Raw genomic sequence first — 24,149 nt, 5'->3', positions numbered from 1 at the left:
ATGCACACACACACACACACACACACACACACATAGTCAGTCACTCTCTGATATGCTCTCCAACCATTAGGAACAGCACTTCCTCGCTCCTGACCGGCCAGACCTCGGCTATAGAGAGGCGCAGACCCATGCAGAAATACAAACGTGATCGTCTTTTTTCCAACACAAACACACACTCATCAAATGGTTCTGACTGAACTCCCCTCCCTTTTACTCTCCCTCTCCCTGCTACACACTCTCCTCCTCCGTCCCTCTCATTCAGTCATAATCACACACAGTCGGGCTTCAGTGCACAGACTGCTGTGATGAGCTATGACAAGGCAAGAGGCGGGAGGCAAGCAAAGTAAGAATGGGAGAGGAGGATGGAGTGATAAATGAAAGAACAGTAGAAGAAAATTAGCACTTATTACAAAAATCTTTGAGGTGAATTAGTGCTTTGATGTCACATTTACTCAGCATAGTATTTTTTTTTTATATATTACATCCTCTGCAGTACAAAGATCCAGCCTGGGTGCCTTTTAAGATAGTATGATCTTCAGTTTATATCTCTAGTAATATGCCATTCAGCTACAACTCACATCTTGACAGTCTGCCGTCATGTCTGAGCGGATAGCCGCCAGGGATTGTGGGTACTGAGCAGTGGTTTGACTCTCTGAAACACGAGACAGCCTGCATAACAGGCCTCCTTTTCAGTGAATAGACGTACACACACACTCGATTCTCTAAACCATACACATATGTAAATGCATTAAAGATTTCTTTATTATTGGATGCAGTGGATTGATCAAATGATGGAGTGATTCCTAGTTAATACTTGGTGTCTTTAGATCTGTTAGAGTATCATTTTAATATAAGGCCAAAGGGAAGGATGTTGAAAAAAATGATTAATTATAATTATGATGGAAAAATCCTGTTTACAATGGTGGAAGGGTATACAGTTTTTTACAGTTTTGATTTTGTATTCAGTATAGTTTAGGTCTATGGTATGAAAAATGTAGAGGGTAAGTGTTGTGGCAAAGTGCACTAGAGGTCAAAAGGCAGCAGTGATGGGGTCAACTGACCTTCAACTTAGTCAATGCAGAAAGTAGATTTTCATCAGTTGAAAAAATAACATGACTATTATTAGTATTCTTGGACGTTACGTTGGATAAAATTAGACTAAATATTGCTTCAAACTGCTCTTTAGGTTTGCAGACTGACAGATCCTTTTCATCTCAGTGTTATTAAAGTTTGTTTGTGGCACGAGGACTGTGTGTGTGTGTGTGTGTGTGTGTGTGTGTGTGTGTGTGTGTGTGTGTGTGTGTGTGTGTGTGTGTGTGTGTGTGTGTGTGTGTGAGTGATCATAAAGTTCCAAACATCACAACTTTACACTGTGAAGCTTTTCAGACTGTCACAATGATTTCAGGTACTTTAAAGGTCAGTATTATATATTGTTAAATAAGAACAAAAAACTTTAATAAGTTCAGTAAAGGATGGGACTTGAAAACAACACGTCTGGTGCAGAAGGTTGTATTTTACCACCTCAGTATTTTCTTCAAAATGTTTCAGAAATAGGAACACACTGAGTCTCTTCTTATTTTGCCCATCTGGTATACAATAATGTATAGTTGATAACACAACAGATACATATTTGAATTTGTGACATTGACATACATCATTTTGTACTTTTTTTTTTCCTAGATTAGAAATTATTACAGTTACATAATATCCATCTGTCTTTGCTGTTTACTGACTGTTCTCTTTTATTTGTGGACTCTTAACTGAGACATGCTATCACAGTAACAGAAAGCTTAAAGCTCTGTTTCCTTTTTATAGGAATTAGTGTTGTGCATTAATTCATTTAGAGTCTGCGGTGTGTTTCCAAAGGCCAGACCCAAATCGTTCGGTAATACGGCTGATTTGAAGCTTCCCCATAAGGAATGAACCTTGGCCTGACTTCACAAGAGTAGGAGCACAGCTTTCCATTGTGTACACTTTAAATTATGCTGATGCTGCTGGTATATTGGTCTGTGGCTGTGGCACAACAGCAGAGTGACCACCGTTGAGGAGACGCTTTCTCACAGAAACTTAGAGGAGATGAGCCTCACCTCCTGTCTGCATCTACCACTTCCTGCATGGATCAGTATTTTTTGCAAGATGTGTAGTTATATTTTTTAATATGGCAGATAGAGGGGAAGTTTATCTGTCAACTATTTCCTGCAGGCTAGAAATGCATAGGTCATAACGAACTACATACCTGTATATAATATGTGGGTTGACCCTTCAGTATAAACAGTAATGGATCAGTATTTTTCCAAAATGTTTTAGTTTTTCTAGGAGGAACATATCATATTATCATCTGGTATACCGTAATTTGTAGTTTATATCCTGAATATGCTGTTTTCATCACCAGCTGCAGATAAATATTAATATTAACGTCCACCATTACATTTTTTCCCAGACTTACTGACATAATTAAAGTTTAAGTGGTCTTGCTACTTCTGATTATAATATCCAGCTGTCAGAAATAGAGTTTATAAGCCATGTTGAATTTATGCATATTATGTACAAACTGCTTTGCTTCTAATTTAGTATTCAGTATCACCGTTAACACTTGTGGAGGCCTGAGTTTTTGCAGAAAAAAATAATAAAACAATAGAAAGTGTGGGCCTATAACTATTTAAGGCCTGTTGGATTAGCAAACATGGCCGTCATCTAAGACTGCATCTAGTGGTCTTTACAGAGACCAAAGATTTGGGTTTTTGCTTTGATTTCACATTTAGCTACTTCTTGCCGAATCTTAATCGTTCAGCTACAAAGGTACTGTAAAAACTTAATAAACTGACTGAACATACCATGTATCACAACTATCTGCAAACTTCATATGATAATAAACCTTCCATGTCTGAAACACAAAAAGTTCACCTCAAAATACTGAATCAATTCTGTAAAATATTTCTTGAATGAAGATGTTTTAATTACAGTTTCAGTAAATGGTGTAATGAGCCTATAGGCAAACGTGGAATAAAGTAAGCATAGTAGGATACTCAGAAAAAAATAGACATGCGTGAAACATAAAATAAAATGTTAATTACATTCATTTAAATACATAGATAATTTCAGTAATTCAAAAAATTCATTATGATACAGGAAATGCATGCAAATAGCTAAAGTATAGCCTAGTAATTTCTTTGGTGGCTTAGGCTGCTGGAAATGCGGTTGTCGATGATGATGATGATAATAATAATAATAATAATGAATTATGTAAACAATAAAATGTTGGGGTTGATGCTGTTGTAGGCCTCCCTCAGGCTATCATTAGCTTAGCCTGCTATTTCTATAAACGGCTATGTGTAACTATAGCAGGTTTAGTGTTAGGCCTATAAAACCCATAAATTTGACTGAAAAATAAATAATACCGAATCGGCTTATTTTTATGTGATATGTAACTACTCCTCTGTCATTGTAGGCTACTTGCAGTCTTCATAACCAGTTTAGGACGCAGGTCCGGCCCCACCATCTAAACACCTTAAATGCTTGAAACTTGGCAACAGACCACCAAAAAGTGTCTCTTTCACGTGGAGAATTAGTGAAACCATCATACGTCCCCGTCATACAGGCTGAAGTACTTGCTGGCGTTTGAGAAGCAGAGGTAAGGCGTGCTACTCCCCGGGTATACCACGGGCAGAGGCATGGGCAGCAGGCATCTCCCCAGCAGGTTGCTCTCTTTGTACAAGGCCGGGAGCTGCCCCACCACCACGGGTTTTCCAGTCTCGGGGAAATCGGTAACGGGTCCGTCGATTTCAGTCGAGATTTGCCGTTTCAATTTATTCCTGCGGTTCTGAAACCATATTTTCACCTGGGTCTCCGTGAGCTGGAGAGAACTGGCGAGGCAGGCGCGCTCTGCGCTGCTCAGATAGCGTTTCATGTCGAAGGTAGACTCCAACTGGAAAATCTGTCTCTTGGAAAAAATAGTGCGCGTTTTCTTTTTCGTGATCATTTTGTTTTTCTTGGCGGGGCTGCCTCCTTTGTGGGGGTCTGTGGCCGTGGTGGTGGAACTGCTGTCGTCGCAGCTGCTGTCCCCGCTCTCGAAGCGCACCTCCGTCGCCTTCATCGGGTCTCCGCGGCTGATGATCACCGAGTCCGTTGCTCCGTGGCAGTCTGTGCTACATTCTGCAACACAATTACACTTCGTTTAACCTAAGCCTCGGGCAGTGCTGCCAAATTGACCCAAAGTGTAAGATAATGCCAGAGTCGCGCGTAATGGTGATGACACAAGGGCTATATATCCATATATATAACTATATAGAAACTAGGTACAAATTTTTGCAAGACGCTCTTACCACTTTCTTTGAGCCTGCTGTCCGGATCCTGTCTCTGCTGGGCTCCGTGCTCCTCGAGGTGGCTCTGGAAACCGTCTTTACGCATCGCCGTGGCCGAGTCATCCTGCAGTCCCGCGGGGTGACAACTGTCACAGGTCCTCCCGCTGGTTTTCAGGTTGAGGATGTTATCAATAGTGAATTTCAGAGAGGCGGCGGGTCGACATGGTGCGTCCACTTTGTTCATATTCTCCAATGCGTAAGTCCCCCTTTTGTTTACTTCCGCGACTCTGTTCGGCGTTAAGTCTAAACCGGGACGTTAATCTCACCACTAACGTCTCGATGCTCCACGCACCATAGCAGCAGCCACTGAGCAGACACTGCTGGCCTGGCGATGCTCTGCTTGCACCGCTACTGCACACACCGGATGGAGCGCGCTCTGTCCTCGGTGATTGGCCCAGAGGAGCGTGTGCTACAGGCCAATAAGAGCGAGGGGATGGAAGGAGAAGGGAGGGCAGGAGAGTGTTGTTGTACCCACCCCTCTAACTCCGCCACTCATCCTCATACATCTGCTGCAAGGAGACACGGAGTCCGGGACCCTCCAGGGGTCCCTCAGGAAAATAAGGACTCGTTTAATTTCAGTTATTTCACACCATATACAGTATTTGCGCCGTGAGAACATTTACCCTTGATGGTGGTTTGGGTCGTAGCCTGCACTCTCTCTCTCTGAAGCACCGGCCAAGCAGCTGCATGATGCGAATAATAATTTGAGGGCCCCGAATTTGAAAAAGTTTGTCATTTGATTTGCAAAGTAAGCCGGATTATTATTAGTATTATTATTATTACTATTATTATTATTATTGGAATTGCATTGTGTGTGTAATAAATCTATGTAATAATGCACAATAGTTCTCAAAAGCACATATTCCCATTTAGAATATTTTTTCCTCAGTGAGCTTGATGCTTTTTTAATGAAACATATGCTAGCAACAAAAGGATATGTTTATTTATATTGACACCATGTTGCACTCACACAATGCACACTCTTATGGGATTATTTAATCTATTTAATAATCTATAATAAATCACATGTATTATTTATTTATTTATTTATTTATTTATTTTTAATTTTTTTGTCATTTAAAGACTCTGCAAAATGCGAAAATTCATTGCTCCAGTTTTGACTCTTATCTTGTGATTTTATGAATTAAATGTTTGTCCTCAGTGTTTTTATTTCTATACATATAGACTCTTGCACGTGTTTACTCTTTTTTTTTACCGTTTATTTTGTAATCCACACCGGGTTGTATGAAAACTGAATTTTCCGTCAAGTAACAAAAAGTTTAAATTCACTAACGTTTTTTACTGCCTTATACAGTCGATTCTTATCAAAGTGGAAGGACACAACATGTCAGGCGTTTATTAAAAAGCGATATGCAGTACAGTTAAGTAAAAGTATGCCCTATATTACTCTGTTGCCTGACCAGTGCATTTCTGTTTAGCTTTATTTTATATAAATTTGATATATTTGTAAATTTGGTATATGTTCACTTTGGACGTCAAAAGGAGAAAAGAGTGAATATTTCTAACAGAGGCCTGCATGTAGCAAAAACTTCAAGTAGTGTATAAAGTTGAATTGTGTAATTTCCAGAAAGAGAGACTTGTCCTGCTGTAACCTTTATTTGTGTCATAAAACATAAGGATTCACTTCACCCTCCTCTGCAGGTTTATGACTGACAGAGATTAAGAGACATAGAGGTCACTGAGTGTTTATAAACAGCAGAAAAAAACAGACAAGACGGTGCTTGATTTTTTTTTATTTATCTATTAAGTGAAAAAAAGTGACAAAGTTGGAAAAATGTGTGGCTTTAAATATAAAAGTTTGCAAAAATATGTGTGTATTCAAACAGTACATGAACAGCTTCGGCCTCCATGCTTCACTGTTTATTATAGTCTATACTGTTACAAGAGAAGAGACTCTTGCAGAGGCTTATAAACAGAAATATAGAGAAGAGTCATTATTTAGTGTTTTTATTACGGTCTCTGCGGCTCTTATCTTTGGATGCAGTCAGCAGTTTTCTTGCGGCATTGTGGGTTATTGCACAGTATCAATAGGGTGAATTTATATTAACAAACAGAACAGTTTGATATGTCAGTCTTTACACCAAGCCGGTCATCTGTGATCTCAACATGCTCATGGAGTGAGCAAACGAGGACAGAGGGTAGTTGATGGAGTTGGAGAAGCCCGCGACGGGTGCAGAGACTTGATGTCCGTTCAAGTTGAAACCCAGCGTTGCAGTGGGTGCGGGTCCCTCGTGATACAAGATGGGGACTCTGACAATCCGCTGGGTTGAGTTTGGGATATGTGCAGCCTCCAGGTCCGCCGCCAGCTGTCTCTTCCATTTATTCCTCCGGTTCTGGAACCAGATTTTGACCTGCGTCTCCGTCAGGTGGAGGGACGTTGCCAGCCCCGCTCTCTCTGAGCTGCTCAGGTACCGCTTCACGTCGAAGGTGGACTCTAGCTGAAACACCTGACTGCGGCTAAACACAGTTCGGGTCTTTTTCTTCCGGGTGGAGCTCGGGTCAGAGGAAGCGTCTTGCTCTGACCGCGCGTCTAAACCGTTCTGCGCGTCCTCGTTGTCGTCCACCAGGTTGCTGTCGCCCGTTTTCCTGTCGGTTTCGTCGCTGCCCTCCGTTATCGACTCAGACACCGCAGGGGAACCTCTGTCACTGGTCGATATAGAGCAGCAGTGGTCCTCTGAGTTTGTGTTATCCCTTGGACCTGAAAGGAGACAAAATAGAAACATGACAGACTTTAAAAGCACACTGGAAGAGTGTAATTTCATAGTCCAGTTTTCTGATACATTGTTGTCCTTTAAACAAATGAAAACTTCTATTTGTCTTATTCTGTTGAAGCACGGTGGGATAAATCAGACTAAAGAAAAAAATGAAAATAGGACATCAAACGAAAATAAAATACGTTGGAAAAAATCAAACTTAACGTCTGGCATGTTTCACTTAATTTTAAGAAATATGACATTTTAGATTAATCTGGATTTAAGCACTTTAAAATATAACTTTCAGTTCTTTCAGTTCTTTTCCAAAAAGTTGGAATGCACATGGGCAAAGTTAGGACGTTTTGTTTGCATGGCATAATACTTTATGATCCCTGTTAGGAAGTTTCTGTGCTGAATATGACAAGGATAGGATTGGGATATATATAATACTACAGATAGCCTTCCAAAGTAAATCCATCAAATTCTTTGCAGTTTATAACCTACTAATATCGTCCAACAAGTTAATGCCGAATTACTATGTGGACATTGGCGTTGACCATGAGCTTCACTGACTTGTGGACACATTGATGGTGCTCTTGGGATTTTTAAATCAAAGTATTGGACTGCATAACCAGAGGGAGGGGCAGTTTGTTTTGATTTGAGGGCGCGTATGAGTGCCCAAATGGCACTGAATGTGCGTAAAAGCGTCATGATGTTGACGTGCAGCGTTATTGTCGCTTCTGTTTGAGGTTGTATACTGGGCATTTGTGCGTAATCCGTGTGCGTAATCTTCATATTGGGATACGGGTCGCTTGTTGACAATCACGATGGAATATCGTCTCTGTACAATAGAGGATGAGTTGCACTTATGGTGATCAGACATGAAAACCATGAAGTCTTGCGTGTGTTTTACAGACCCAGTGTATGAACCTGCAAAGAACTTTCACACGCATAACCAAGGAAAGAAAAAGAGTGTTGGTTTTATTTAACGAAGCGAGAAGAAACATGCGACTTGCCAGCCTTTAATATTACCTCCCTGTGTTACCAATAAAACCATGCAAAATGTACACAAATAAATCAAACCTTTACGGCGTGAATAATGTCAGCAAGCAATCAGTGATATATAATTGTAAATAAAAGCTGAGATGTGATCTAGAACCAGCGACTATAAGAAACAAACACATTGTTCTTCTTTAGCCATCCTTTAGCTAAATAATTGTGATCCTCATGACTGTCACTGTTATTTTTTTATATTGATTAAATATAAGAGAGAAATGTGGGTAAACGGTATGTCCAGTCCATTACACCCCTGCTAATAGTACACTTACAATAAACTGTCCATGCGTATCGTAAATAATGTTGCATAGGCTAAGATGCCCGCAGCTCAATTTAGCTTAATGTATTTTCTTTTTAGCATAAAATCTACTCGCTACTCACTGTGTGGTGTTTCCAAAGCTCTGGAGTTCAAGGCAGTGGTCCCCCCGCGGTACCACTGCAACGGCGAGTCTCTGTATGGGGACCGGGCTGTGGAGCTGGAGCCATCGGGAACCGGAGCGCTGGTGTCGGCGTGATGTGAGTTCAGGACTCGGCCGTTAGAGACGGTCTCCACACCAGCATCCCCTCGACTGCTGTCCGACGCAGAATCCTGCCTATTCCGCCCCGTGCCCAGCAGATTCTCGATGAAAAACGACGACGCCCTCGATGAAGTGGGAGTCTGGTTGTCCGTCAGCTTCTCCTGCATGTTTTCCCGAGCTCACGGTGTTTTTTACGCAAAAACCAAGCGAATCCTCTCTTGATCGAGCGTTTAGGCGACCGAAAGTCCCAGCAGTCATTTCAAGCGCCGCTGCCTTTGCGCTGTGATCGGATGAGGAGTCATGGCAGAGACGGGACGGGGATCTCCTCGGTGCCAGCGGGAGGAGAGGGAGACGGAAGCAGTAGTACAGTGAAACGTCAAGTCAAACGCGTAACGAGCCGAGGGCATCCAGCGATTGGACGAGCACAATAGCAAATGGGGTTTTCCAAGGAAAGGAGAATTATTGTCTCTCTGCGTCAGCCGCTGCTGTGTGTGTGTGTGTGTGTGTGTGTGTTCACGTGCAGGCCCGTCCCCTCGAGGCCATGCAGGCAGGAGAAAACCTCTGTTCGTGGTACAGCGCTCTTTATTTGGGTCAATTAGAGTGCAAATCAAAATAAAGATCCGCCAGGGCAGCAGCCATGCCCGGGGTCGAGCCCCCCCGGTCCACTCTGATATAGGAAGCGCTCACAGTCAGCTATTAGCTGGCAGGGAACGACAGTATGGAGCCTGTCATTTTTAAGGGTGTGTGTGTGTGTGTGTATGTGTGTGTGTGTGTTTATACCATTAGGCACGGAGCAAAAACCAAGGTTACTTGTGTTTCAATCATTTTAGAGTCATTATTTAAAGCTTTGATAACCTTTGGCAGCATCTGGAAGACGCTGACTTTTCTATTTCCAGTATTATACAGAACTAAATTGAAAAATAAGATGAGTGGTGGTTCACAACGGCATGATGTTATCGACCTCAGGAGTCAGGAACGCACGTGCTTACTGAACCGTGCAAAATGGCACGTGAAACGCCGCGTCTTGAAAGATGCGGCTGCTGTCAAAGGTTATCAAAACTTTGTGTAATGGCGCAACATAATAATAGGACTGTTTATCTGTAGCTGCCTGGTTTAATTAGGACCAACTAAACATTTTCTCCTTTATCTCAAGATTTAGAATTGATCGGCAGAATTATGAAGGCCCATTTGTCGATATAGTGTTGTTATAGAAGCCTGTCTATATCGCTGTTTTAGCGCAGGATTACCTCAGCCTAATTATTTTATTAAGTTTCTATTTTAAAGAAATAAGTAGTCGGGATTGTTCTCAAAAATGAATATTAGTGTAAAACAGTAATGGGAACGCACGTTTGATTTGTTGTGTTTTCGTCTTGTTTTTCTTCTTCTTCAATTATTAAAGTTAACATTTCCATTTGACTTTAACACCAGCCCTCGGTTTCTCAAAAAAATTAGCCACAAAACAGCAAATAACATCCTTAAAAATTTGATGTAGACATAAACACCCAAACCGAGTCCCCTAAAATAAACTAATAAACTTAAATAAAATTATATAATCCCCAAACTGTCGCTCCTGCTTCATTGATGGACCAAGAGGGAAGCTTTCAAGCAAGTAGCCAATGTTTACAGCTTCGGTAGGGCTACTAACTTGCTGTGAACATTAAAAAGTTCATTTATTAAGAGTAATATGTTTCCAGTGAATACAGCCTTCATCGCGCATATCAAGATAAACTTACCACTATTAGATCATCTGAAAGATTTAAATGAGTGCTGACGGGCGTCTTTACCCTTTTCGTTGAAATGGCAAGACATTTGAGCTTTTTATTTCCCTCAATGGAGTCAGCGGTGCTGACCTTTAACTTCAGCCTCTCTCTCTCTCTCCCTCTCTCTCCCTCTCTCTCTCCCTAAGGCTAGACTTACCCTTTGACAGAAGATCAGCGGTAATGTGCTCTTCAGTCTAACACTCAGCGCAGACAACAGTAACATGAGCCGTGTGTTGAAGAGCTGAGTCTTGCACCTGTCTTCTAATATCTCGCTCAATAAAGAGACTTAATATGGCGTTGGCTGATGCGCCTTTAATTCTGATTTGTGTCTCCCCACGAGGCCAAAAAGCCCACTTGTCTCCCTCAAGCCAACAACACTAGCGAAATTGATATTTCATTATTTGAAATTAACAATGTAGCCCAAGCTTCGTTCACTGAATTATTATCGAGATTTTAATTATTCCACATGCATGAGATGAGGGGGGAAAGCCAATAACCGTTGAATATCTTACCTAAACAAACTCAGTAAATGTGGAAGACAGAGGTAAACACAGTTGATCAAACCCTACAAGATCAATAAAGTCAATGTATAATGTTTAATGCTATTTATGATATATAGCCAAAGGGCAAATTCTATTAAATCTAGTAAATAATTCACAAATTTATCTCAGATACCACAATTGCAGTGGAGTGTTAACCATCACAAAAAAACCCAAAAAACTTTATATATATATAGATTCATTAACAAAAAATGCTACTCTTGTCCCTCATGGATTGTTCACTGAAGAGGTTGGTTAAAGTTAATAAAAATTCAGCTACACAATCTGACAGCCTTTCAGTGTTATGAAAATATTTTTTGCGTTACTGCAGTTAATAGTTTCCAGATTAATCTTAATAAATCTCACTCTTTCTCTCTGCAATGTAGGCGTACTAAAAAAAACTTCATTGCCACATGATAGGCTAATTATCTAACTGACTAAAACTTCCAGAAGTGACCATTGATCACATGATGATGTGTGTTTGCCGGTGCTAGCTGTTCCAGAAGAGTGGACCGAGAGCAGAGTTAGTGATATTAAATCATGATCAGATAAACATCAGTGGCTCTTATTCGTGTCTTTTCCTTCGCAATCAACAGCATTCTTGTGAATTTCTCATTCATCACTCATCACCACCGTTATCTCTCTACAGTCTCATCGTCCTAACCCCGTCTGTGCATACAAACCTGAGCATGTATTCCGTGTAGCTATTTGATTGAGTTTCTGTTTTAGGTGTGTTTGCGTGTGTCAAAACCCCACATTAGATCAGGTTTCTCTGTGTACACCAGGCCGTCTGAACGATGTGGCACCCCGGCCAGCGCCCCCTGCTCTGGGGGCCGACAGCCCAGACCCAGAGGCCCCTCTCACTTTTCTCTCTCCCTCCTCTTTCCTCTCTCTCTCTCTCTTCCTCCTCTGATCTTTATCCAGCCTGGCGTGCCCTTTGCTTTATATGGCCTGCTGGCCCGCTACCCAGCTCCGCAGCCACGACCCCCTCCATGCCACCGCAGCTCTGACATCAGCTCACTACCGAAATACAGTTTCACCACACAAAATCATATCATCAGCATGAGCTCCGGGAGACAGCTGCATCAAATTGACCGTGTTTCTCCAGTTGGCGGTGGCGAGTGTTTTCCAGCCGTCGGTGCTGCCAGGCCTGTAACACAGCGTTACAGTTTGTATTATCATCCAAGAGAAAAACACAAGTCCACTATGGGATGGCAGTGAGGCTAAATTGCATGGTGTAGGAGAGCAAATTGGCTGTGCATTATATATTTTGGAAATCTCACACAAGACCAAAATCAAACACTTTCCAGTACTCTCGTTGGCAACCGTAACTAATTCCATTTTCTTCTGTTCAGAGATGATATTTTTATTTAAAAAACTAACAAGAATGAAATGGATTTGTATTTTAAGTCTACTTTTCTGTTTGCAGTATTTTATTTGAATTGGTATTAACCAGCCAGTCTCCTGTTTTTTTATTTTGAAATTACCCAGGTCTAATCACAATTTTATAACGGCCATTACTCCTTCAAGTGTGATTTTAACGGCCCTGGAGTCCAATGCTCTCTGAAGAGGTTTACAGTCAATGAAAGTGGAGACAGTTTGACCTACTTCAGTGAGACAGGCAGGCAGAGACAGGAAGGCATGTATCTCCTCTAGGGTATTTCACAGCTCCCTTTTACATTAAGAGGTCTTCATAGTGACTCAGTGAAGTATAGTGACCTCAGCTGACTTGCATTTTTAGGCAATGCAAGCACACCCACATGTATGAATACAAATACACAGAGTATGTGCAAATTCGTGTTTGTTTGTCAATTTCTACAGTGAAAAACAAGTAATGGGCAATTTAGTTATTATTTAATAACACTAGCAAAACTGAACCGCTGAGACTTGTAACATTCACACTGAGATTAGAGACCTATCACATCAGCAGACACTTGTCTTTGGTTTGTAGGGGGCCCTCTGATGGTTAACAGAGTGCAGTGCACCTAAGGCTCAAATATCACACAAATTTCAAGCAGTTAGTCGTCATCAGAGCAGTATATGCAGAAACTACTTTGCACCATGCTGGTTAGAAAGCAGCCAAAACGGCCTTCCTGCAGTAATTCCATAAGCTGTCATTACCCTCTGCTAATACTCTGCTGGCAAGCCAAGTGCCTGCTGAAGTTGAGCAAAGCATGAAGGTGCAATTGTTGATGGTTTCACAAGTTCACAAGTGTATTAAAAGATGAATATATTCTCTTTCTTTGTGAACCCACAAAAATGTGGTTTGTCCACTTTGAAATCATTTAATTTTTTTTTCAGCCTGTTTAATAGTAGAGTGAAGAAACCTTTTCTTCTCTTCTCCTACTTAGGCTCTTGCCAAATCTTGCAGCATTTTATTCTCCGGCACTCTAACAAAATCTCACTGCATACTTACTCTCCTTAACTGGCAAGCCAGCTTAGCCGGACTGTGCTAGCTCTGGCATTAATAATTCACTGTACATAATAAGTTGATGCTGCAGAGTTTGTTCTCATTGATAGTATTAGCCGAGGTGAGCATTCTCGGCCAGACTTTGTGACGCCAGCAGACCGGCATAAAGTGGGCTTTAATTGCCCATAATCTCTGCCGTTCTCTTTCCTCTCAGTGCAAGTCAACAGCATATAGCCTACAAATGCCAGACCTGAGCAAGGCATTTTTAACTCCATATTAACCGGAGTCTCACAGTAAGGAATGCTTGGAAGAGATTTTCAAGAGATTGGGGATTTTTACACCCACTGTTACCGTGCTGGGATTTCAAATGAACACTTTTATATTTATATCCAAAAGCAAAACAAGAGCTTTACACCCTAGGGGCACGTTGTTGTCCTTCTTATTAACGTTGCCACACCTGAAAACGCACTTTTACCAAAGACACAACAAAGAAACAAAGAAAAACATTGGATTCTCCTTTTTAAGAAATGCTAGCACTTTCCTTCCACATCTGTTTATCTCTTTCATTATTAAGAATGCATCCAGAGCCTGCTGTAACCTAGTTTCTTGATCATTCTGCCTGATGAATTTGTGTCAGTGGGCCACTCATTTGAAGAATAGAGTTTGTTTTATATATGGTAGAGTAAACATTGAGTCATTAGCAGGCTTGATGCAGGATAATGTCATTTCAAAGTCCCTAAATTCAGAGGTCAGACCTTTTCATCTCGAGTTAAATGGTCAAGTTCAGGGATTTTGACCACAGGCCTCCTTTATTTCCACACAGTCTGTATTTCATTGACAGGCAATAGCATGAGTACATCACATCAAATTATAACCGAGTGGGTTTTATGGGAAGGAAACTTTAATTACAACTAGCTGGACTTTTGCACCCGACTGTGAATCTACAGACTTGCTGCAAAATGCTGATTTCTACAGTAAAGATCTTAGATATATTTTTGTTATGAAAACAATTTCTTCTTCTTCGCACTGTGTCAAAACTGATTTAACATTTGAAAATTCTGCTATACACGATCACATATAGACTACTGCCAATTTATGTTTTAACAAACTATTAAAAAAAATCAGACCTGTCCATGGAAAAAAAGTGTAAAATATAGTCATCTAAATATCATTTTATTTATTATTTAGTTGTTCATTAATCTGTCTACTTAGTGTGTTAGTCATGACAAAAATTCGAGGATAATACCTGAGAATAATTCAACATTTTAAGTTCCACTCGGCCTAATTAAAACATAAATCTTCTATATTCGTTATTGCAACTCATACTTTCAGTTATTTAAAACGCTGTGAGAATTTTTTTGCTGGCAGCATGAGCCAGTGGTCAGAAGCTCAAGGTCAGACAGCTCTGATCTCTCAAAAAATCTGACTGTGTGAAGGGTTAAATTAAAACAAGTCAAAGTATTCCCTTTCATCTTCCTTGTTCTTTAAAATGAATCCACTTAATGGACAACAGCACAGATATCTATCTAAAGACAAATAGGATTTCTGTTCGACAAAGACCCTATCCCTGCAACTCTCAGCTTATTATTTAGGAATATACTGAGTTTATTAACACAAGTACGTCTATGAAAAGTGGTTAAATTAATCAGGTAACTTTATCCCTGATTAAAACTCTTCCTTTCGGGACTACCCGAGACCACCTCTGCCAATTTCTCCACTTATAAGGCCTTAGGATTTCTCTAACGGGAATGTCCGTTTGTTTAACCTCTTTACGGTACGTTAACCCCTGTCAGGACGTACTCGTCAGCCCAGTACAAAGGGGCTGAAAAGCGGGGACCTTTCCCCCTCGTCCGACCCTGTGCTCAAATCCAAGCCTGCGTTCCTGCTCAAAGTGCTTAGAAAGTCTTCATACGGTCCCTCGAAAGAATAGAATGCGGGGCAAAATGAGGAGAGTAAAACATCACCATGGTCATAAAGTCACTTTTAAAAATGGTCACTATAAAATTCAAACACCACAGCCACTTTTAAAGTTAAATGATGCTTCCACATAGAAAATGCGAATACAATGAATTCCCCTCGGAGCCCCTGGGACCTGTAGTCTCTCTGTGTGTTTTGTCTCTTGTAGAGGAACATGTTAATGGCCTCTAAGCGAGGTGTAATATTTCTTTATAATTTCTTGCCATAGTTGGAAACACGTGGCTGGGGGACTTGCTGACCTGCTGTAATAAGCTTATGGCAAATACATGCATCCATGTGCGCTGGGGGCCAAGACCCGCGCAGCGTTCAATACTGAACCAGAACCAGGCTTTGAAATAAGGAATTTGGTCGTACTGTACATGGGAAGGAGAGCTCTAGTTCAACTGGACACTTAACACTGCATTTAACAATGACATCCGATAGATGGATCCAGTTCCCGGCCGGGGGTAGACAAAATAACGAAAACACTTCATGAGAAGAAATTTTAATTTTGAACTACAGCGCCTGCTGTTCAGCTCCTTTTTCTATTTTTAGTCTTTTGGAAGTTTGGTGCACATGACCTGGCCTACTTTTTTAATTGCCCGCTTTGAAAACTCCAACTCATGACTGGCAGAACTCTTTTACAGCTCAATAATATCAAAAAGTCTAACTTGTATTGTTATAAGTTACAGTCATTTCCATGAAGCGTTTACTGTCGGTTACAGTTAAATATCGAGATTTGCTCCTGGTTTGAACGAACAAAGTTTACCAGGCTATCACGTTGCGGTTTTAAACTAATCTACGGAAAAGAACAAACGGCTGGTGTTGCATTGTTTCTCCCACTCAAGCTTTAATGGCCTTAGCCAATAGTCACTCATTAGAAATCAGATTAGCAGCATATTAGGGTTAAATCTCATTTAATTTTGCGTCATAATAAAAAATCAAAACATCAAGGCAAACCATGTGAGTTTTGTTTTTTATTCCCTGCAGTCCCAGAGTTTGTTTGAAAGCCTGTTTATTCAACCTCGCGCCCTCAATGTACTGGCAGGAATTCAGCTGGTGAAAAGGCCACGAACCAATAGACAGTTTCTCCTCTCTCTCTGTGTGTTCACTCAGCTCATGCTCAGATGAGCGCCTATCACATTAAACGATCGCGTGAGAAAGAAGAGGAGGGCACGAGAAACGCACAGAGAGGGTACGGGGTCGAGGTCGCGCGCTATAGTCCCTCTCCGCGCGCTCGCTCCTTTAATTAGCCGCCCGAGCTGAGTAAATTAGGATGGCCGTCAGCACCACCCAGTTCAAATGACTTCATTTTCCTAAGAGAGTCCTAGTCCGCTGCATATTTTGGGGATATGATGTAGCTCTCTGACACCTGGTCACTCCATATACAGGTAAATTAATAGACCAGCCAAACGTGTATTTGCCGCACGCTCCGTCACTGAATTCGGTTTCTATCAGCAGATTCTGACGAATTATACACTGTTACAAGAAGTTTAGTTTCTCTGACACCGAGGTTGGTTATCACGGGGTTTATTCTGCTCTTTCAGGACTAACAGAACCACACTGTCAGTATTTGGTGGATTTATCTGCGTTTTACCAACATTCAGAGTTGAGATTTTTTTAAACAAATAATGGATAAAATTTAGTAATTTTCGTCACAGATTTTCCCTATTTTGTCCATCCAAAATAAAACATTAATTAGATGTTATTGTCGCCAATTGTATGGCTCTCGGATTTATTTTCTTCCTCTAGCATATTTCCTATTGTTGAAATGTCTTTCCATACAAAAATGAGAAAAAAGAATCAACACCATTAAATCACTAGATAACTTGTGTAAAATAACTAACTAAAATAAACACAATATGATTGATAATTAGTTGCTTTAGTCCCACTGTATATTTTTTGTTGTTGTTCAATGAAATTATACAAAAATGTATTATACAAAATGTAACGCAGTGTATTGTTGATGAAACAAATGTCTGTTGAATTGTTATTTTAATCACATTGTGTTTTTGGAAACAAAAGGAATACACAGCGATGCTGTGCATAGTGATTAAATGCTCCCTTCTGTTGTTGTGCACAAGAAGGATAGATTCAGTCATTAATTTGTGTGTTTACTTCAATTTAACCTTTGCTGCTGTCACTGTCCAGCGGTGAGCTCAAATAAACAGAGAGGTAATCACAAAAGTAGCTTTTTACCGCTCAGCTCAAAGACTGTATGTTATGTTAAGTAATCATAAGAACATGACTCAGGTTTTGATGTCGACTTACAGCGTGAACACAATGTGAACATTTCCTCCAGCAGTGTAATTATCATCATCTCAGTATGCAACATATTTTAGTTGCATTTACGTGGCTTGTGTATTGAAATGCAACACTATTATCACATTTTGATTATTTATATATATTTGCGTAGTAAAAATCAGTGAAGCACAAAGATAGTAAAACTAACACACTAACTAGTTGATCTAATGATGTAGAAGGTGTAACCTGCACAGTACACTTAATGTAATGCTGAGGTGGAGGAGCTTACCTCTTGTATTTAACAATTCACATATAAATAGAAAAAGTGAAACTGTACTAACTATATTCCTATGACAATAATAACTATACCTTATAAATGAAAAGTAACTTTTTAACTGACATCAAAAAAGAGAATTACTGCAAATTTAAGCAATAATGAGTGAAAAGTAAATTCCAGGTTTGGAATTATTTAGAGAACAATGTCTTCTAGTTGACTTGCTCTGCTTTATGTAAAACGTGCATGCTGAGACTATACTCAAAAACAAATATTATTATATAATTTTGTATTAATTGTATTTCAATATAAACTTTGTGTCTTATGCAAATATTTGGTGGAGGTATATCTCCTACTGGAGCAATAAATAACAGCAAAATTTACTAGAAAGGGGGGGAAGTATTCCCTTTCATCTTCCTTGTTCTTTAGAAACATCTTGTGTGGCACTCTGAGGCAGCAGCTGATATAAGAGCAACATTATGACAAAATTATTGCTCATTGCATTTATTTTTGTAACTATTATAGAATAATTATGGAATAATCCAGACAACACAGACATGCAAACAGAGTCAGAGAAAAGACATATTTCAGAGACTCAGATATTTAAAAACGGGAAAAGGCGATAGATGAAGAAGACGACAGAAGTGGAGTAAAAAAGTAAAGGGGGGAGGAGAGTCGAGATAACAGTGTAGTGAGGGCAGTGGTGCTACCCTAACCTGAAGCTACATAAGAGTGAAGAGCCTGTGTGTGTGCGCATGCATGTTTGTGTATATATAAGTGTGTGTGTGTGGATTGGGATCTGAGTGCACGTGTGTGTGTGTGTGTGTGTGTGTTAGTAAGACGCCAGGCTGCACTCTGTTTTCTACAGTCTTGTCACGCAATGTTCCTTGAAGCCCCGCCCTTCTTCCACTACCACACTTCCTGAGTGTGTGTGGAGTCCTCCTGACCTACCATCCAACATACACACACACACACACACACACACACACACACACACACACACACACACACACACACACACACACGCAATCTGAGAAACGGCCTATATTCAGTAGCTCTCAGGCTAAAGCGATTATGGTATAGTCTCCATAGTCTCCACTCTTAGTTTGCAGTCAGGGGTTGGGCGTGTTTGGGCCCTTTTAATGTGGTGTCAATGAATTAGTGAATACAGGGATCACCTTAATCTGACCCTCCCCCTCCTGGGCTAAATCGCTCATGTGGTAACACAATACCATTGATGCAAGATGCAATGTTCCTAATCTCTATCACAAGCTAATGGGGGTATTTGCAGTATGGATCATCAGTGAAATAAGAAATGACACGACGCTGTCTGAAATGAGGGACTGCATCAGTCTGATTGAGTGTTGGCAGTGAAAAGGCGTCTCTTCTTTCTTTCTGATACAGTGTTTGGAGCTGTTCTGATTACACTGGTTTCAGTTATGTTGGTGACTTGACTCCATATATGACATTTTTACACAAAATTGATGAAGAAATTTACTGGTCAATTTGTAGATTGTCTATATTTTATGTCACATCACTCAAAACATCTCTGAACATTTCAGCTAAAAGCATGATGCCTCTTAGGGAAGCTAAGTAATTATGAAAGTGTAGTTTGTTACATAAACCTATCAAAATTTCAAATAATGTAAATATTGTTATAACTTGAACTGAAACATTTTGTAATTTCACACAGTAAATAATCATATCCTATATAATCACACAACCATATAAATTCACCAGATACCTAGTATTTCCTAAAATCTTAATATGCTTGCATTAATATTTCAAACTAATAATTTTGATTTGTAAATATTTTGCTGATACACTTTTCTCAGCAGCCTCATTTATAACTTTCTGACCGTGTTTTTCCTTTTTCACTGAAAGAAATTACAGTTTTAAAAAGAGAGAAAAATATTACAAAAGGGTGTTTTTTTGTTTTTAGTTGTCTTTGTACATTTTGTAATCTGAAATAATATATTATCTTTTTGCTGATAATTCTGTATTCAAAGGAGTAATATATTAGTAATTCAATTTGCGATTGATTTTGGAAGGTTAAAAAGAAAATCAGATGAATTCATTGGATCAAAAAAAAAAAAACCCAACAAAAGTTTAAAGTTTAGAAAAGTTTGAGTAAACCGATATCTTCCACAGTGTGTAATTTACCCCAAAATACTTATTTTACCAAGATGTTATACATTTGTAACGCAATATACTATATGTTCATAATTAACATATCTTGTGTTAAAATTGCATAAATTTAATTTGAAATGTTGAGATTAAGTTTCTTCCATACTGCATGTGTTCTAATAGTTTTAATATTTCATCAGACAAGTTTAGTTTTCATGTGCTTTTAGCTCAGATAATCTGTTTCAAAATGTAATTAAAGCCAACTTCGGAATAGCAGTTTTGATTTTCTTCACCTCTGACCTGCATTTCCTTGAATGTTTCCTGTATATTTCCAACGCTGTAGCTTTCCCAGAAGTTTTCTCAAAAGTCAACCTGAATCATAAGTGAAGAATCTCACACTTCCACAAGATCATACATTTCCCAGAGAAACATGCGGAGAAGCTTCTGCGTGTGCATGTGCGTGCATGCGTGTGTGTGAGAGAGAGGCATGATTAGATACATGGAGGCCTACTGCAGAGTTCTGCCCTGAGTATTCTGGCTGATGATTGGATGAAACTACACAGTTTCCTCTCTCTCCACAGGTCCCTGGCCTTTGTCAAGACCCATACTGTCAGAAAACATTTGCACCTAGTCAAGCACGCGCACACACATACACACACGCACATACATTCAGGCATGCACACAAAGATAGGCATCACCAGGTGGCGCCAAAGTATATGTTTTCATTAGTTCCCTCTGCAGCTTTGCACAATGATCCTCTGGGCTTTCTGCTAACACTATTGTCACTCATCCTCTTCTTGTATGATTAAGTCATACAGCGGCATTTCCCTTGAGTGAATCTCTGAACTGAAACCATGAAGAACTATTGAAGTAACTGAGTGTCCAAACATAAACCCTTTTAAAGTTAATCTCACCTCTGAGCACTGATTTGCTCTCTGTGTTGGATAATGATTGAGTTAATTAATATGTATCCTGATTTAATGTGATTCTAATTTAAACATTCAGTTTTTGTAGCAGAATCTGACTTTAATATGAATACCAACCATGAGATGGCACTAGAGTCAAACTAATGCAGCCTTGAACGACCACCTCCCCCCCCACCCTGAGTTATTTGTCCCTAGTTGGCATGGCAACAGGTATGCTTTTCTTCTCCTCCTGAAGGGTTATACTTTCCAACGTCCTTCGCTCTACGTTGATACCTTTTTGGCAAGGCTAATGGTTTGAGCACCACTCAAAGAAAATCACTCCCAGTTCTCTCTTGAATTGAGCAGAGGTGCAGCAGTGCACTGAATTGAGTTGTGGCAACAGATTCAGATGTAACATGCTTTTTGTTGAAATATCAAGACTTGTTAGATTTCACTGACATAGTGTTGGTATTGTTGAGTGAAATGAAGCATTTTATTTTTATTGAGACACAAAATTACCAATTTTTCCACATCATATCTTACATGATTGCTTTCAGTATCACCAAACATCTGCTTTGATTTATGTCGGTGTGGTGTTGAGATGTGATTTCAATCTTCCCTCAAATATTTAATGATTGATAAGAATTTAAGCCACTGTCATTTGTCAAATGCCTTTTTTATTAAGCCTGACACTTGTTCAGCCTCTCCACTTCATGAATAAAATGTGAGGTTCAAATTATTCCACTACAAATTGCACCAACCCCATTAGCCTCATAATTACTTATGTGATTTAAGTCGGCTGTCCCACAGTACAGCTGAATTTCATTCAAGCATCTAATAGAGATTGTTTTAAACCTGTGAACCAGGCTAATGGTACGGTATAGGCTATGGTTAGATAAGCAGCAGTGTTTGAGGACTGGATATTAAAATGTAACACATGGATGTGAACAAAAATTTAGGAAACAGCAGTATTCAGAGAAAAAACTTAGCAATACAATAACAGCTAGAATGCTGAAGGTAACATAATGGAAGGAAAATACTGACTTTATACAGAAACACTAATGACTCAATGAAGAGCAGCTGGGAAGGCAAGGTGTCCAGAGCTGATGAGTTGATTGGGAACAGGTGTGCAGAGCAGTCAGCTGGTGAGGTTGTTGGTGGACAGGTGAGGCATGACTGGCTCTGAAAAGCAAACACGCAGGGAGAGGCAGAAGAGGAGGAAAGGGGGGATGGTGCTGATTTTGGGCCGACAGAAAGCACTGATTCAAGCTGTTATTGTTTGTCAGAATGTGAATCAGTGGACTCATTTATCTGAGAGATCACGCTGAGTTACTGACAACTCTGCCCCCCCCCCCCCCCCTTTAATAACTACTGCTGTGGTGCTCTCGAGCAAGTGCAATGGTGATGTTCGGTGATCAAAGGAATAAGACTGTTGTCGTGGTTGGCTCTGTCATCAGGGTGTTCTGGGTGCACAGTAGCCCACCATGACACGATGTGTCATTTCTAATTGGTACAAACAGCAATCCAGCAGCAACGACAGTCTGTCATGTTCCCTCACACCACACACCCATTTACCTTTGTGTTGGCATACTGCCAAACCCATCTCTCTTAACCAGTCTCAGGCTGTTTGTCTTAAAATATCGAAAAAATTTCAGCTGAAAATTTCTGTTGAAGACCTTTTTAACAAACATGAAAAAAAAGATTTCAGGACTTGAAAAAGTTTTTTTAGATTAGTTAGATGAAGATTTTTACCCAAGTACTTGTCTATTGTTGGATGAAGGCTCTTCAAAGAGCAGACGTCTAATAGATTTTTTAACTCAGATCCAAGCTCGATATTTTTCTGTCTTCATTAGTGTTTTGTAAATGACCCCCCCCCCCAACACCCCCCTTTCTTTTTTTTGTTTAACATCCACCAAGTGAAATGTAAAATCCACATCAGTTCTAACAATCTTGTTGCAGATGGGGGTCTAAACTCCCAAGGGTCCACAGAAGTCTTAAAGAGGATATATTATGCACACTTCCAGGTCTACGATTTTATTCTGGGGCTCTACTGGAATATCTTTGCATGATTTACAGTTCAAAAAACTCCTTATTTATCTTATGCTGGCTGTTTATGCAGCCCCTCAGTTCAGCCTTTGTCCCCCCCTCCTGATGAGCCGACTCTGTTCTGATTGGTTAGCTCCTGGAAGCTGCCCCTCACTAGACTTCCGCTAGCTCCTGAGACTATATAAACAAATAATAGTAATAATAATAATTTAATTTCACCTCTTTCTCTTGTTCTTTACTTAGTAACAAACATAGCATTAAAGTGGGCTGAAGCCCTGGCTTTTGATTTTTAGGTGGCATTTTTACATACATTCGCCTCATATTTTAGAACTTTGACCATATTTAACATAGATATCCAACATCACAATAGTATATATCAATCACAGGAAATCACAAATAGCACCAAAGTTATGTCCCCTTTAAAGAGACAGTATACTTTGGACCAAGTGCTTGTCAGATCATGGGACAGCTCCTGAGACCCCCTCCCCAATTCAAGAGACTGGGTCTTTCAAACTCACTTTTTTTATTCTTCACACAAGTAAGTCCGTCTCAATTTGTTTGCACATCATGTGCAACATCAGAGACTGAAAGTGCACACCGTTTTCCTCATTTGTACAATTTATTGCATCGTGCCCTTCTTTATGATGACAGGTTTTTCACTCTGCCTTCGAGTGTGGTCATTAAAACAAGGTTTGATCCCTTTTGCCTTTAGAGGTGTTCAGACGACACTATGTATGAACTGGTGGGTTTGAAGAATACTGAACCCTTTAATCCAGCCCTCTTCATTTCTCGTCTCGTCTTTGATATTCATACAACCCCAGCAATCCTTTCCTCCAAGAACAATGTGTTACATTATTAATTAAAAATGTAATGCACAGGGGGAATTGCACAAATGTTTCTTCTGTCCTCACAAGTATGAATAATATTTTGTATTCAGTGTTCTCATACTACATCCTCAATGATGTCCAATCTGCTGTGGTGAGACAATGTACCACTTCACAGATGCATGTCTATGAGGAACATTAAGAAAATGTCTGTTAATGTGTCTGGGTGCTTATGTCTTTTTGCAAGAGATGCAGAAAGGCGGGAATGTAATTTCTTACCATTTCCTGGCATCCATCCTTCACTAAGTTTTCTGTTCCCCTCAGGGTTGCGAATGATTAAGAGCCTGAGATATTTCAGTCATATTACAATGATTTAGAAACGGGCCAAATGTCAAATGGAACAGCATTAGATGGA

The 24,149-nt window shown here is 40.0% G+C and overlaps 2 protein-coding genes across 2 annotated transcripts; both read right to left on the bottom strand.

The window, feature by feature from the left end:
* Positions 1 to 2,927: 2,927 nt before the first annotated feature.
* Positions 2,928 to 5,372, bottom strand: hmx4 (H6 family homeobox 4). Its single transcript, XM_044346323.1, has 2 exons — positions 4,323 to 5,372; positions 2,928 to 4,152 (listed from the first exon to the last, which is right to left on the bottom strand). The coding sequence occupies exons 1-2, from the start codon at positions 4,543 to 4,545 to the stop codon at positions 3,578 to 3,580; spliced, it is 798 nt and encodes a 265-aa protein (XP_044202258.1). The 5' UTR covers positions 4,546 to 5,372; the 3' UTR covers positions 2,928 to 3,577.
* A 727-nt stretch (positions 5,373 to 6,099) lies between these two features.
* hmx1 (H6 family homeobox 1) lies at positions 6,100 to 9,213 on the bottom strand. The gene is made up of 2 exons (XM_044346322.1): positions 8,513 to 9,213; positions 6,100 to 7,080 (listed from the first exon to the last, which is right to left on the bottom strand). Exons 1-2 carry the CDS (start codon positions 8,814 to 8,816, stop codon positions 6,458 to 6,460), a joined length of 927 nt encoding a protein of 308 aa, XP_044202257.1. The 5' UTR covers positions 8,817 to 9,213; the 3' UTR covers positions 6,100 to 6,457.
* Positions 9,214 to 24,149: the final 14,936 nt, after the last annotated feature.

This window comes from Thunnus albacares, chromosome 3 (assembly GCF_914725855.1).
Source record: "Thunnus albacares chromosome 3, fThuAlb1.1, whole genome shotgun sequence".
NCBI classification, from domain to species: domain Eukaryota; kingdom Metazoa; phylum Chordata; class Actinopteri; order Scombriformes; family Scombridae; genus Thunnus; species Thunnus albacares.
This window is presented reverse-complemented; position numbering and strand designations above follow the sequence as displayed.